This window comes from Fusarium redolens (genome assembly GCF_020744475.1).
Source record: "Fusarium redolens strain MPI-CAGE-AT-0023 chromosome Unknown BKA55scaffold_13, whole genome shotgun sequence".
NCBI classification, from domain to species: Eukaryota; Fungi; Ascomycota; class Sordariomycetes; order Hypocreales; family Nectriaceae; genus Fusarium; species Fusarium redolens.
Genome location: NW_025763676.1, coordinates 62083 through 76063, shown reverse-complemented (window position 1 = coordinate 76063; position 13981 = coordinate 62083). Strand labels below are relative to the sequence as shown.

The 13981-nt window shown below is 41.2% G+C and overlaps 2 protein-coding genes across 2 annotated transcripts; both read left to right on the top strand.

Annotated features, from left to right (window-relative positions):
- Nucleotides 1-5724: 5724 nt before the first annotated feature.
- BKA55DRAFT_103424 (fungal-specific transcription factor domain-containing protein) lies at nt 5725-8371 on the top strand. The gene is made up of 6 exons (XM_046184682.1): nt 5725-5902; nt 6006-6524; nt 6620-6924; nt 6974-7599; nt 7657-7855; nt 7942-8371. Exons 1-6 carry the CDS (start codon nt 5821-5823, stop codon nt 8104-8106), a joined length of 1896 nt encoding a protein of 631 aa, XP_046046187.1. The 5' UTR covers nt 5725-5820; the 3' UTR covers nt 8107-8371.
- Nucleotides 8372-11217: 2846 nt separating this feature from the next.
- On the top strand, nt 11218-13307 carry BKA55DRAFT_103411 (uncharacterized protein). The gene is made up of 3 exons (XM_046184681.1): nt 11218-11976; nt 12040-12360; nt 12413-13307. The coding sequence occupies exons 1-3, from the start codon at nt 11637-11639 to the stop codon at nt 13072-13074; spliced, it is 1323 nt and encodes a 440-aa protein (XP_046046186.1). The 5' UTR covers nt 11218-11636; the 3' UTR covers nt 13075-13307.
- Nucleotides 13308-13981: the final 674 nt, after the last annotated feature.

The following is a 13981-nucleotide window of genomic DNA, read 5'->3' as shown; positions in this document are numbered from 1 at the left end:
TTACTTAACCTTTATAATCTATTATATTTAATTTATTTATTATAAAATATATTATTTAACTTAATTTTCTCTTCTAACATTTTTTATTAATAATATAATAGTTATATTACTTTTATATATATATAAAATAGCCTATATATTACAACCTATATAGCTACATCACGTGGCCCCTATAATTTCCACCTATTACAGAAGGATCACTTCTCCTAGTAATAATCCTCTTCTATTAGATTACTTAAATCATAACGCTCTAAGGCTAGATTACTATGGATTACTAATAATCCCTAGAGATCTAACCTTTAGATTATTATTATTCCTTACTAAGCTATTAGGCTACCTTTAGTATATAAAATATATTTATTTAGCACTTTTATAGAACTTAGCTTACTAGCTATTAATTAAAGTATCTTTATATTAATAAGCCTAATATATATTACTTAATTATTAAGAAATATAATACTTTATAATACTTAGCATTATGCCTTATATAATTTATAAATATAAACTTAATATAAACTAGTTTACCTATTTAGAAAACCTAATTATTATATATTAATAGCTCTTATTTAGACTATACTATATAACACTAAGTAATACTAATATAATAGCACCTACTACTTTAATCTAGCCTTTTAACTTAAGATATGCCTAGCACTACCTGCAGCAAGAGATGCCCCCTAACCCGGAAGACGTTCTTATAGAAACTAATAATAAAAATAAAGAAGATATTACCCCTGCTTACCTAAGCACTTATAAAGGGGAAGTCGCGAAACTTAAACATAGACTTAAACAGCTTAGCTAGTAATATAATAACCTCCTAGAGAATGTAAAGAATAACTCTAATATAGCCAAGAATAAAATTAAGAACTTAGAGAAGAAGGTAGCCGACCTCGCCGAGATTGCAGAAGCACTTAAAAAGGAAGCAGAAAATAGTCAGAAACTCTATAAGGAGCATATTAAATATACTACAGCCCTTATAGTAACTAGAAAAGACCCTAGAGAAATCCTTTAACCCTGCTAGCCTAAACTATTTAATAGCAACGCCAATAAACTCTAAGGATTCCTTACTAGCCTCTAGAGCTACTAGATATACTACCCTATCCAGTTCACCACCGACGAACTGAGAGTTCGACACGGCATGGGATTCACACCTGACGCGTACCACGACGCTCGGGAACCCAAGAATGTAAACCCAGCAGTAATCATTGCAAGCGACAAACTGAGAGAAATACACAACAAACTCAAGACTAAACTAGAATTTATTAGGAAAAGGATATAGAGATACTATAACCCTAAAAGGTTAAAGGGACCAACCTTTACAGAGGGGAATATAGTCTACTTATCTACCAAAAACATTAAAACAGATCAACTAAGTTATAAACTAGACTATAAATACTTAAGACTAGTTAAGATTAAACAAAAAATAGGAGAGGATCGATATAAACTAGATCTACCTTTAAATATTAGATATTACCTAATTTATTATATCTCGATGCTTGAATTAGCCGTAGATATAATACACATAGAAACCGGCAATAAACTACAATAAATTACAGGACTAAAGGTATATAAAGTAGAGGAAATTAGAGATATATAAAGAATTAATAAATAAAAGATATATCTAATTAAATAGAAGAACTATCTAGAAAGCGAAAATATATAAGAACTAATAAAATACCTCGCTAATACCTAGCAACTCCTAAAGAACTTTTACCAATAACCTTAAAAAGTAAAGGATTAAAAATCAGGTTCTAGTTAATAATATCAGCACTGCTAAAAGACTAAATATTTAGAACTGCCACATCCTCCTCCTAAGTAATAATATTACCTGCAAAAGAATTTATATTATTAATAATAGACTAAATACCCTGCTTATATAATAAACGCTTTTAATAATAAATATAAGATAATCTTATAATAGCCTTATTAACCTCTTATTAGGCTTTAAGAAGCTTTTCCTTAGCTTCCTCTTCTGCCTATTCTAGACAATTAGACTTACAATTCAAACAAGGAACTAAAGAGAAAATAGTAAGCAAAAGGCAATAATAATAAGGGAAATAATATATAATAGGCAATCGCAATACTAAAAGCATTATAAGATTAACCTTATTAAGTATATTTAGAGCAATAAGAAGAATGCTTAATTATTTTATAATAAAGGCCTTTAGCCTTACAGAAGGAATAAGGCATAATATTAAAACTAAATTTTGCAATTAAATCTGCTAAATAAATATACTTTAGAGTCTTATAAGATTTTAACTAAAGATTCTGCAATATAACAATTAGCAAGGCATACTAGGAAAATAATAAAGGAAGAAAGTTAGCGCTTACTAAAGCCTAATACAAGAACAGGAAGATATATAGGTCTTAAGGGCAAGACCTAATAAAGGGGAGAGATCGTATTATAACCTATATAGCTACATTATATAGCCCCTATAATTTCTACCTATTATAAAAGGATTACTTCTCCTAATAATAATCCTCTTCTATTAGATTACTTAAATTATAATACTCTAAGGCTAGATCACTATAAATTACTAATAATCCCTAAAGATCTAACCTTTAGATTATTATTATTTCTTATTAAGCTATTAGGCTACCTTTAATATATAAAATATATTTATTTAGCACTTTTATAGAACTTAGCTTACTAGCTATTAATTAAAGTATCTTTATATTAATAAGCCTAGTATGTATTACTTAATTATTAAGAGATATAATACTTTGCAATACTTAGCATTATGCCTTATGCAATCTGTAAATATAAACCTAGTATGGACTAGTTTACCTATTTAGAAAACCCAACTGTTATATTATAGCTATATAATTATACCTATTATATAATTAGTTATAATTTTAATTTAGCTATTAGGTTTACCTTAAAGGTAGTTAATAAAAAAGAACTTAATATAATATATATAATAATTAATATTATTATAAAAAACTTCTTATTAAAATATAACTTTAACTTTACTTAAATAAATATCTTTAATTATAACTTAGTTTATTTAATTAATTATATAAAGTAAAAATATTAATTTAATTTAAATTAGGTTAATAATAAGTTATTAAGTTTTAAAAACCTAGAAAAGGCCTTAAGTATTATAATCCTTATAGCTATATTATATAAACCTTATAAATTTCCCCTAATTAACTAATAACTTATACTTTTATAAAGCTTAATTTACTAGCTATTAATATAATTTCTTTATATTAATTAAGCCTAATATATATTAAATCTATTATTAAGAGATATAATACTTTAATAATACTTAGTATATACCTTATATAATCTGCTAATAATAAACCTAGTATGGCTTAGTTTACTATAGTTAAACTCTAATTATTATATTAAGAGAAAGTTATCCTCTTTAGTTAAATACGGCATCTAATATTACTAAAGAGCTGCTTTTAAATTAGTAAGGGGAGTTTATATATAAAGTTAAATAAATACAAGGTAAAGGCAGGGTTTTATAAAGGAATTATGTTAAGTTTTATATAAGTTAATTAATAAAAGGTAAGTTAACTTAAAGTTATAACTAACTTAATTAATTAAATATATATAATAGGGCATATAACTAATTATCCTTATATATAAAAATAAATAAAGTAAATTAATAAAAAAGTAGTAGTTTAAACTAAGGAATATTATAATTATAATAAGTATATATATATATTAATAAACTTATAGTTTACAAATAAGAAGTAACCTTATTATTAAAATTAATTATTAATTAATTAACTAATATTTTCTAGATATAATAGGTATAATTATAATTTAATACAAAACTCCCTTACTTATATATAAGTATTAATAGAAAAGCTTTAGTTAGCAGTCTTATTTTTACAGGCAGAGGCCTCTATATAATGCAAGCAAAAGTAACACCAGATTATAACAGGTCTATAGAAGATGCTGCGGAGATCTGTCAGTCATTCGACATTTATAGAGACGAGGGATGTCAGAGAATGTCAAACCAACAAGTGGCGGCGGGCTGGAGAGCTGCAGAATGCGAATTTCTTTTTCCTGGCCTAATTACATCACGCTAGGGTAATGGCCCAAGGTGAAGTACCTGGCCTTATAGGTGGCTAAGTTTCTGGAGGCAGCTGACCAAGCTAATCCACTTTGAGTGGATGATCCGTATGATGTATCAATATGTTGTAGGTGCTGGATATAAGCCCTACAAAAATGTTTCAGATTACTCCCCGCATCCCCGCGGTGTCTGAGAAAGAGTTTCATAGTGGAGGCAAGAGACAGCGGCGAGGACGTTCTTGATATGTATCTGAATAGAGAGAGTAGAAGCATCTAGCAAAGGATAAACACAACAGGGTTAGCCCTACGATAAGTTTATTTCTCTTTATGTGTTTGGTTTTGTATGGGTTGGGTATGTGTTTGGTTGAGATTACCAGGATGGGATGTTACCTCCTGTACAAAAATTGTTAGGGCGGCCAATCGGGAACCAAACCATGGTCTCGGGTGGAGGAGGCCAGACATGCAAATTAAATCACCACATTCGCATATGACATGTCGCTTTTGACAAAGCACGGGCGTGTGCTCCCCATCCCACATAAATAATGAAACCAATTCACAACATTGGCCGACCGGTTGCCATTCGCAGCCACGAGTCGGGAAGTGAGGGTAAGCCTCAATCAGGACGAGGGTGCAGATTTCTGTGGATCTTTTCTCCACCAACGCATCGAGTCGATCAGGCGGGACAGGACCATCGGCATTTATCCCTGTCGACGTTGCCCAAAGTAGCGGGACGCATAGTTATGTTGGAGCCGGGTACGTCCGTGCCCGAAGCCCCAACTGAAAAATTCAAAAGCTTACGTCTGCACACGGAGGAGAAGAAATTGTTGGTCATGTGTAAGGATGGTTTACCAACGCCGATGGTGTGAGAGGCAACTGGCTCTGACATGAAAACCCATTGGTGAGGAACGCCACACTCCAACAGCCTAAACACTGAACTCCGGCAGAGAGAAGCTAGCGTAGTAAGCAAGGACCGTATTCAGGAGCTTCTTAAGCCCTATTGGTTTGCACTAAACGCCAGATACATAATAAAAGTCACTAGGTGGTTCTTAAAAAGCAAAAGCCTCCACTCCTGATGTTTTGGGAATATTTTATTTCGGTCGTTTATCATATGGGCGCAAGGATGTCGCGTTGATGCGTTCGGCATAGTTTTTGACGCAGTCAGCAGTATCCGTATTCATCGCCCATTTATACACAGGCACCCTTGTTTGTCTAGAACATTTTGGAACTTGTCAGTCCATCCATTTTGAACAGATGCCGCGTTAAGTCGTCAAAGAAGTCTTAATCATCGATCCTAGCTTATTACTCTTACCATCCTATCATTTGGTGCCATGGCTGGTCGAGAGTAGGCTGTTTACTGTAAATGTCAGTTCGAGCCTCTCCGCCAGTGGAAACGGTGCTGTCACGGATGAGACAATAGGCGGCGATAAGATACCGTCCCCGTGTCTTGGCAAGCCTGGGGCTGCTACCAGCAAGCCCAGACCAGCGGCACTGGTGGATTATGAATGGAGGGATTCAGTATCTACCGGGCCAGCCTTACTGTGAAAAATGACGGGATTAATGTCATCAAATGAGACAAAATGCCCGGTCGTGGCGCCGCCATGACCAGGCGTGACCAGGCGTGACCAGGTAGCCGGGAACGCGCCACGTCTAAACCATTTTTAATATGGCTATCTGCCAACTTTATTCAGTATTAAGCAAACCATTAGCCCCTCCCTCGTTACATTTTTCATTGTCTTCTAGCCGCTCCATCATCGACCGAAACTGTCCAAGACATATTTTAATTCTCTACGATGGAGTCGCTATGCCAAGTTGATCCTCTGTATACTGTTTTCGAGCCCCCTTCGTTGCATCCATCTTCGCTTCAGCTCCGCGGTAAGTTAATATACTGCATCTTATTGCTACTTCTCATGATTGCACCCGATGGTGGCAAGGCTATTTCCCTGATCTGAAGGCTGGTTGACTCATTCAGATTAAGCATTCGGGGTTTGCAAAGCTCCGCTTCAGGAGTTGACTACTCAAAATGCGAACCTGACCACCGTCTCTTCAGCCAAACGTAGGCCAGCTAGCGATTGTCAGTATGACAAACATGCAAAGAAGTCAAAGATTTGTCAAGCAAATCCTGAAGTAGACTCCATCAACTTGAGTTCTATTTTATTGTTACCGAGAACTGGTACACAGATTGGCTCAAGCAGTCTGGCTATCATATCAGAGGATAAGCCGCATGCCGGCTCGCAGGCAATTCCAGTACTCGAACTAAAAGCATTAGAAGAGTCTGTGCTTAACGCCTTTGAATACAGCGACAATGTTATCGCATTGGGAGAGAAAATATTCCCTGTACCGATAGGTAGCGAAATCAACAGTTTTCTCAAGTTCAAACGCGCCCACCCCAATTCGGGAGGAAGAGCTCATGCTCTCACATATCCCCAACGAGCCATGCCAGTCTGTTGGAACGTGGCAGTCCAAAAGCCGTCGGATCGGACTTTGCTGGCCTTCTGTACGTCATACATGGTTTATTGCATTCAAAGCGCTTGCCCGACGATAGATAACCCAGAGTGTGTTCTGTATATCTAACGTTATGTCTCCCATTAGATTGGTTTGCTATCTGCACTGGCAAAAGTTTCATATCTGAAACCAATCCATGGCTCGACTTTATTACATTCCAAAATAGTCCGGGAATCCGATCGGCTGTTCTATGCCTTGCTGCTGTGTATCTTCACGACCATACCCCGGACAAAGAAAATGGGGATCGGGTGATCCACAACCATGCATTCGGCTACCGAGCTATCCAATTACACAAATGCACTGTTGCATACCTTCGCGACCTCCTCAACTGCAAGCAAGACGGATCATCTACCGAGATCTTATCATTATTGATAATTCTCTCCACTATAGATGTTAGTAATGAATTTCCTCCTATATGAACTGCATACACTAATCGATTAGACCCTCCGGATCGAGCATTGCATGAAGACTCCTTTTGAGCCAGCATGGTATCAGGGATTAAGGCTGGCGGAAAAGTATCTCGATAAAAGGGAGCAGAAACCAGCTTTCTCGGAGGAAGAATGCTGGAACCATGAGATCCCAAAGCGTATAAAAGACACCTTGCCTTTTAGCTTTAGGGAGTCCCCACCGACGAGCCTTCAGCACCCCCAACCGACAAGCCTTTACACTTCTCAGGCCGTCTTAGTTGCCCGGGGAATTATCCTTACGCAGGTAACGTCGAAACTCCCACAGCCAGAAAGGTTTGCTCCAATAGAGGAAAGCCATCGATTTAGCTGGTTGTTACAGGCTTCATCTGAAGATGTCTGGACGATCCACGGAGGATGCGGCACTTCGCCGAAACTACTGCATATCATGAGTCAGATTAATTACTGCGCGACAAGGTTGCACCAGGATAACCGAAGTATTGTGGTGCCCCTAACAGCAAAGAAATTACTCCAACTGCTATATGAGCTAAAATCCACCGAATCGGCCGCGTCTTTTATTGACTCAACTACGAACGTGATCGAACGAACAGCTTATGCTTGGCTTCTCACTGCGATCATCTATCTTCGATGCCGAGTGCAGAGGTATGGATGATTGTGTATAGACCGTTCTTCTAAATAGTTATGCTAACCAGCTAATAGGTACCCCCCTGGTCACCGATATGTGAGAAGGCATTTAGAAGCCTTAGCCAAATGCATACAAGCAGTCCCGGCATCTGGCCTATTTTTCACGGCAAATGCCCCTATTCTGCCTGTATTCATACTCGGTTTATTGTCCGTGAAGCATAGAGGAGTTGCGCAAGACTGGTTTGAGAGGGTACTTCAAGTGCCGGTTAGAAGTGTAAGTCTTGTCTCTTAGTGTATCTTACAAGATTCTTTTCTGTCATGTATTGATTTATGTAAGGGACCATGGTTAACTTCCTTTAGACTGTTCCCCCTATCTACGAAGCTCTGAAGCGAACCTGGGAATGGAAACAGATATGGCCTTCAGCTAAAAGCCTACCTCGCTTAATCCAAGAAAGGGAGCCTTGGTGGGAGAAGCTGGTTGATCTAATTCATACTGAGGCGGGAGGCATGCTATGTTTTATGTAATCCAGGCTCGACTCTGTCAACTTTCGTTAATAGCATTCTCCAAGGCATTGTAATAATGAAGGTACATATATAAATATCTTTATTTCTCTAACTGGTACAAATAAAAAAGAGCAACTATGGATAGCACTGGTATCTTACAGTGCCTGGCAAGTGCCACCATTAGATCGAGAAGTGACACGCCAGTGGAGGCGGTAGTATAGATAGTGTCTGGGCGACTTGTGAAGTCGATCATTTATGTTACCCTAAATGAAAAAGGAAATCACACCTTGAAGCGAGGTTATTCGTCCATCATCTAAAGCAGGCTTCCCAGTATGAAGCCACAAGCTGTCTTGGGCAGAGCCACATGCAAGCGAAAGTTCACGAATAACTTATCCAAAACAAGATGTGTCGGCCCACAGTGCATCCGAGTCGTTGGAAAGAAGAGGTGGCAATATTTTAGTGCCGCGTCCGATCTCGACCAAAGCTTATACTCGATATACGCCACAACTAAACTATTGTTTAGGCTGTCCTCCTCCTGCACGGTATGTTCCTATGTGTGACATCTCGGGGGTTCTTTCGGGGGGAACAGATCCTCAATGGCCCTGTGCCCCGCGTTAGACAGTGACCAATAGTATTTCCAGCAAACGGAGACAACAAGATGACCGGGCTTCATCGGGTATCAGCCCCGACTACCAATCCTTGTCTCGGAAGTTATACGATGCATGCCGGAAATCGCGGGAGGTGAAACGACCTTCTCCGCGGCGCCAATAAATGAACAAAGATGCCTGAGGTAGGACAGAATAATGACTGGTCATTGTTCCTCGAGAATAGATTCAGGATCCGTGGCAACCTTCCACCTATCACTGGTGCTTGATGCATGCAGTATTAAAGTCTAGACACTCAGGGCGTGTTGGTAGACAATGGGCCATTACCCCTGCAACAACGCTAGTGGCAAGCTTCCCCACTGTTACTCAGACTTGAGGTCCGTGTATTCATCCTTGTAGGGCTAGCTTCATCGAGATCAGCGATTGCCAGCGAGTAAACTTGCCAGGGGACCACTACTTGACGCTCCCCTGATGCGTGACAATGGACTCTTCTAACCTTTTACTTGCCCCTCCCTTAGCGGTCTTGTTCAAGGCTCCAATTTTGATACCCTGACAGGGTCCTGCATGACAGGCAATATGGTGCGCCCTTGGGTTTCATTCCGCCCCTGCATCAACCTTGTGGTTGCCTATCACCCTTTCCAAAGTTCCGAGCTAACCAGAGTTTGTGTAACGTAAGTCTCAGAATGACCAGCATTGGCGGGTGACCTCGGTGCGCACTAGTTCAGCCCCAGGAAGTCAAATTGCCATCCCTCATCTTATCTTATTGCAGAACCCGTCGTTCTTGCTGCAATCAGCCCTTGGTTGACCCAATCTGTCGGGATCAGCCGCTAGATAACTTCGTATTCCCGGCGATGGCTTAAGCCGCAGGTATAACAGATTATCTTTTGATTGCACTGTCTGTGACATAACCTGGCCTTGGGACCTTCCTACCTCTTATAGGCAGGTGTTTTTTGTCAGTGGCGCGACGAGGCTTTTATTTGCTTTTGCTCTCTTCTCAAGGAGCCCGTCCAATCATGATGGCTTGCTTCATGGTATTTCATTTCTTTCATACTGAAAAAAAATTAAATATGAGGTGTCATATGAGCATCCAGCTGTAATCTTCACCAGGGCTCTTTCCGGTTCTCTTGTACTGTCTGCCGTTAATTGGATAGAACATTAACAGATTCACAAAGCCATTGACCTTTTTCATCTCTAACCTAAGATATTATTTTCTGACTTATAAGTATAGACTAGTTCTCACTTTCGCCTTTCATATAAATCATTACTTTACAGAATCATCTACCTTCAGATTTAATTTCTCAGTATACTTATGTGAACATAAACACGAATGACTCACGCTGGTGGTCTTCTGATGGAGCGTGCCAATACAAAACGTAACCTAGGATTTCGATGCGCCCTCTCCCATGAGACTGTCGAGGGTGTTGGTGGCAGCAACAGGCGGTGGCAGTGCCTGCAAGAAGTCCACCCGACTACCAGGCTATCTATGGCTGCCCGATGCAGGCGCTGAATCATTCCCCTCTTTTCCGTCGACATCTATGGGGGTCTCTTTGGTGATGACCACCTCCCTTTCTTACGCTGTTCTGAATCTTTCATCCTACGACAGCCAGTGCCACCAGATGGTGGCTGATAAGTGCATACCCTTGCCGTAGATGTGTTCTCGCTTCATTGCTTCACTTCTCAGCACGGGCTGCTGAGCTAGTACCGATCTTGACATCCTGTCAAGCTCATGCTGCTGGTGGGGCTGCTAAGGAAAGGGGTTCTGCGATCAACCTGGGGCCGGCTCCCCGCGTCGAGCTGGGGAGCATCAGCGACAGGGGTACACAAATCGACCTCGAATGAGGCAATCTCTGCCCAGATTAGGCGATTGAAGAAGTGGGCTCCCCAGTCACAGCGCACAGTGCTTTGAGGCTGACCTTATTTAGAAGCTATCAGCTGATTAGGGTGGCTTTGCAGGCTGGTCGACCATTTTGCTTACTCGCAATTTGGCCGCTGCCAGCCCCAGCTAGGATGTTGACGCGACTTGTCAGTTATTTCGGACTCTAGGCGGGGCTGGAGTGGTTCAGCAAACTGAGACATTCAAAGTAAGCTCCGCGTATCTGACAATCTCGCGATAACCGAAGAGCAACGAAGAAGAAGAGAATCACTTGATCCTATCATCTTCCAGTAATCCTGATGGCGCTGGCACAAACGAAGCTGTTGGTTCCAGTGGGCGTCATCAAGCCTACCGTTGCTTTTTCCTTCACCAAATCAGGCCAAGAATTCTCAGACTACAGCTGGTGTGCGAGCTTACAATAATTTGGCTTAACTATTCAGATGGACATGCAGATATCGACAAACTGAGAGAAGAGGAAATTACAACTGCACATGAGGCGTACAACGAAAATACAGTGTTCGTGACGCGCCTGTTTAATAAGTACCGCTATGGCACAACTCAGCTAAGATCAGCGGTGCAGGGACCCACAACCGGCTTGCTGGTGACCACTCTCTGTTGATGAAAAAGTGGAATTAAGTAAGACATCAGTCTTTTGTGTCTGTCACAAAAGAGTGCTCTCACCAACGTGGGCGTTTTGACTTGAGGTCAAAGCCAGCCTAAGCATGATATCAGACATGTTCCTCCTGTCTCCTCCCTTGTCAGTCGTTTCGGTAAACACCACTTTGTCTTACATGCTGGAACGATAGGGTACAAGTGCTTCTCTCCAATCCCCGCCCAATGCACATCACCATCTTATCAGGTTGTACAAGGTCTCTTGTGAGACTGCGAGAAATATTTACCTGGCTCGATTCGACTCGACTTTACCATCCTCTTCCAGCTTTTCTCTTTTTTTATATGCCAGCGGGAGCGCGAGTTTACCTAGTCAACTTATCATCAGCATCCAAGGTTACACCATTCCGTCCATCGCCATCGCAATCCCGTCGACAGCTCAGTCGAAGCCCTTCCTCTCTAGTATGGGTAACCTATGGGAGAATACCTCGTCAGCTTCTATTCCCATGGTTAGCGTTATGCCTTACCAATATCCACCATTGCCCCCTGTCGACATTGAGATGGGTATGTCGCCTCAAGGCTTTATGCTTTGCACCGTTCCTTCCCAACAGCTTTCTTCTTTGAGCATGTTTGATATTCGTGATCCTCGGTCACCAAATCAAGGGCATGATCTGAGTATAAAAGGGGCATTCTCAGCACCAACCGGTGATCCTTTACATCCTGCGGAAACAGATGAGCAACCACAACAAATGGGGACGAAAAAGAGGAGCAAACTAGGCTATCATCGTATTTCAGTGGCCTGTGGTAAGTGACAGCCTTCAAACTCTCCCATGCATGAGGGTACCTATCTAAACGTATGCCCTCAAGGTTACTGCCGGCGCCGAAAAATCAGATGCATCACGTCGTCCTCTGACGCGCAAGGTCGTTGCATTAACTGTATTCGCTTGAGGAAGGAGTGCAGTTGTTTCCCAGTAAACCAAACATCTACCGGCGACTCACGAGCAAAGAAAACGTCAAGGTTTCGTGCAAAAGTAAAAGGAAACTCAGCGCCATCTATTAGCAATCCAGTAAAGCAACCAGGGAAACCAAGGCCACCATTTAGCCCATCAACAAAAAAGTCAACACCTATTGCAGTTTCCACGACTATTGAAGTCATTAGGATGGACGGGTTCCCGTCTGAAATGAGAGGTTCGTTAACGGTTTACGGCTACGGAGTATATTAATTAACAGTAAATTACAGCTTCATCAGCATCGCCAACGAATCAGAACCGTTTTGGGATAAGGGATCAAGATTTCTCCAACTGGGTGATTGCAGATGTTGACCAAAGCTCAACTTCGAACATAGGAGAACTGAATCCAACGTGGCGAACGTATCCTTCGGAATCACCTATAGGCACACAATTCTTACCGTTTGCGTCTGTACCGCCGTCTCCAGCTGGATGGGCAGTTGGAAGCTCAAAACCCACATCTCATGGGGACGTGGATCTTGCCTGGGTTCACTACGGGTCTCCGGTGCGACCCATCCCGTATGAAGGGGAGCCCATAGACAGTCATACTCCCTCTCAATATCCTCTGATGGCCTCTAGCCGGCAATTCGAGCGGAGGCCATTTGCATTGTCTGATGTTTATATCACATCTATGACTGGTGTAGTTGCTGGATTTGAAGCTGGCACTAGCTACAATACAAACCCAGCCGTTCCTCTTTCAGCTGAAGTAGTGCATCCAGCAAACCACACAGCGTGGGACCAGCCACAACCACGTCCAGGCTACACTTTTACAAAGGACCAAGACGCTTATGCTGGTGGCTGGCCATCTGGACGCAATGGGCGATGGCATCCATTACAGGTAGCCGGCCCCAGCCAGCAATTCAGTAATAATGGAACAGCTTTACATTTACATTAGACGCGATGATCGTGGAGAAAATCCTAGTACATATCTTGGGCGTAATCTTCTTGGTGAGAGAAATATATTCTAGTGGCTCTTCTCGTTATTGCTTTTGATGCCTCATGGATTGAGGAGATCAATGATTGCACATTTTATGTTTCGCAACATCGGCTTTGCAACTTACCATGGGGATGTGTAGTGAAATACTTTTAGAATATTCTTTTTCATGATGATATAATCACAGTTGAGCCTATAATGCGCCGAGAAAAGATAAGTGCCTTCGTTGACATATCATGACCTGGGTGTATCTTGAGTGAGACGTCTCAGTCATAAGCTTCCAGGTACTCGCAAACACGACACAGATCTACGAGACGCTGGTCGTCAATGGCCAGCCCTTTCTAAGCGCCGCCAGCGTCGGCCGCGAGGCCCTCCATGTGGACCCTCGCCAATCCGCCAACACTCTGGTCTCTAGAATTATATAGCTATAAATAGCAAAACATCTACTCTGCACGTAATCAGTCAAAGGTATCAAGAAGATTAAAGTAGAAATCAAGCTGCATCGACATGCCCTGATCGAGCGTCTCCAAGGCACCTCCGCCCGCGAGAGGAGCATTGAGGTGATGATCGAAAACGCCCTGAATAACGGCTTTACAATCGGCACAAATATCCGCGTTAGGAGCCGGCGGCCCTCACCTAGTCAAGTAACCCAATAAGAACGCTTAATTTTCGAAGACTTTGATGAGGTCAACGACAGCCGTCGGCGAACTTGTTGTTTGTATAAACGATGAAGACGGCGTTTATAAATTAAAAAAGGTTCGATGGTGTTGTAAGAATAGAGTGATCAAAACAGTCCCGAATCCCAAAAAGCCTCCAAGGGCCATCTAAAACTCAGAGCGAACTGTATAAAAGTCAAGAGGATGGGCCC

Excerpts from the sequence above, each read along its gene's own strand:
- BKA55DRAFT_103424 (XM_046184682.1), top strand. The coding sequence starts at position 5,821 with ATGGAGTCGCTATGCCAAGTTGATCCTCTGTATACTGTTTTCGAGCCC. Across the intron at positions 5,903-6,005 it reads ATCTTCGCTTCAGCTCCGCG|CATTCGGGGTTTGCAAAGCT; the intron begins GTAAGTTAATAT and ends ATTCAGATTAAG. Across the intron at positions 6,525-6,619 it reads TCGGACTTTGCTGGCCTTCT|ATTGGTTTGCTATCTGCACT; the intron begins GTACGTCATACA and ends GTCTCCCATTAG.
- BKA55DRAFT_103411 (XM_046184681.1), top strand. The coding sequence starts at position 11,637 with ATGGGTAACCTATGGGAGAATACCTCGTCAGCTTCTATTCCCATGGTT. Across the intron at positions 11,977-12,039 it reads TCGTATTTCAGTGGCCTGTG|GTTACTGCCGGCGCCGAAAA; the intron begins GTAAGTGACAGC and ends TATGCCCTCAAG. Across the intron at positions 12,361-12,412 it reads GTTCCCGTCTGAAATGAGAG|CTTCATCAGCATCGCCAACG; the intron begins GTTCGTTAACGG and ends AGTAAATTACAG.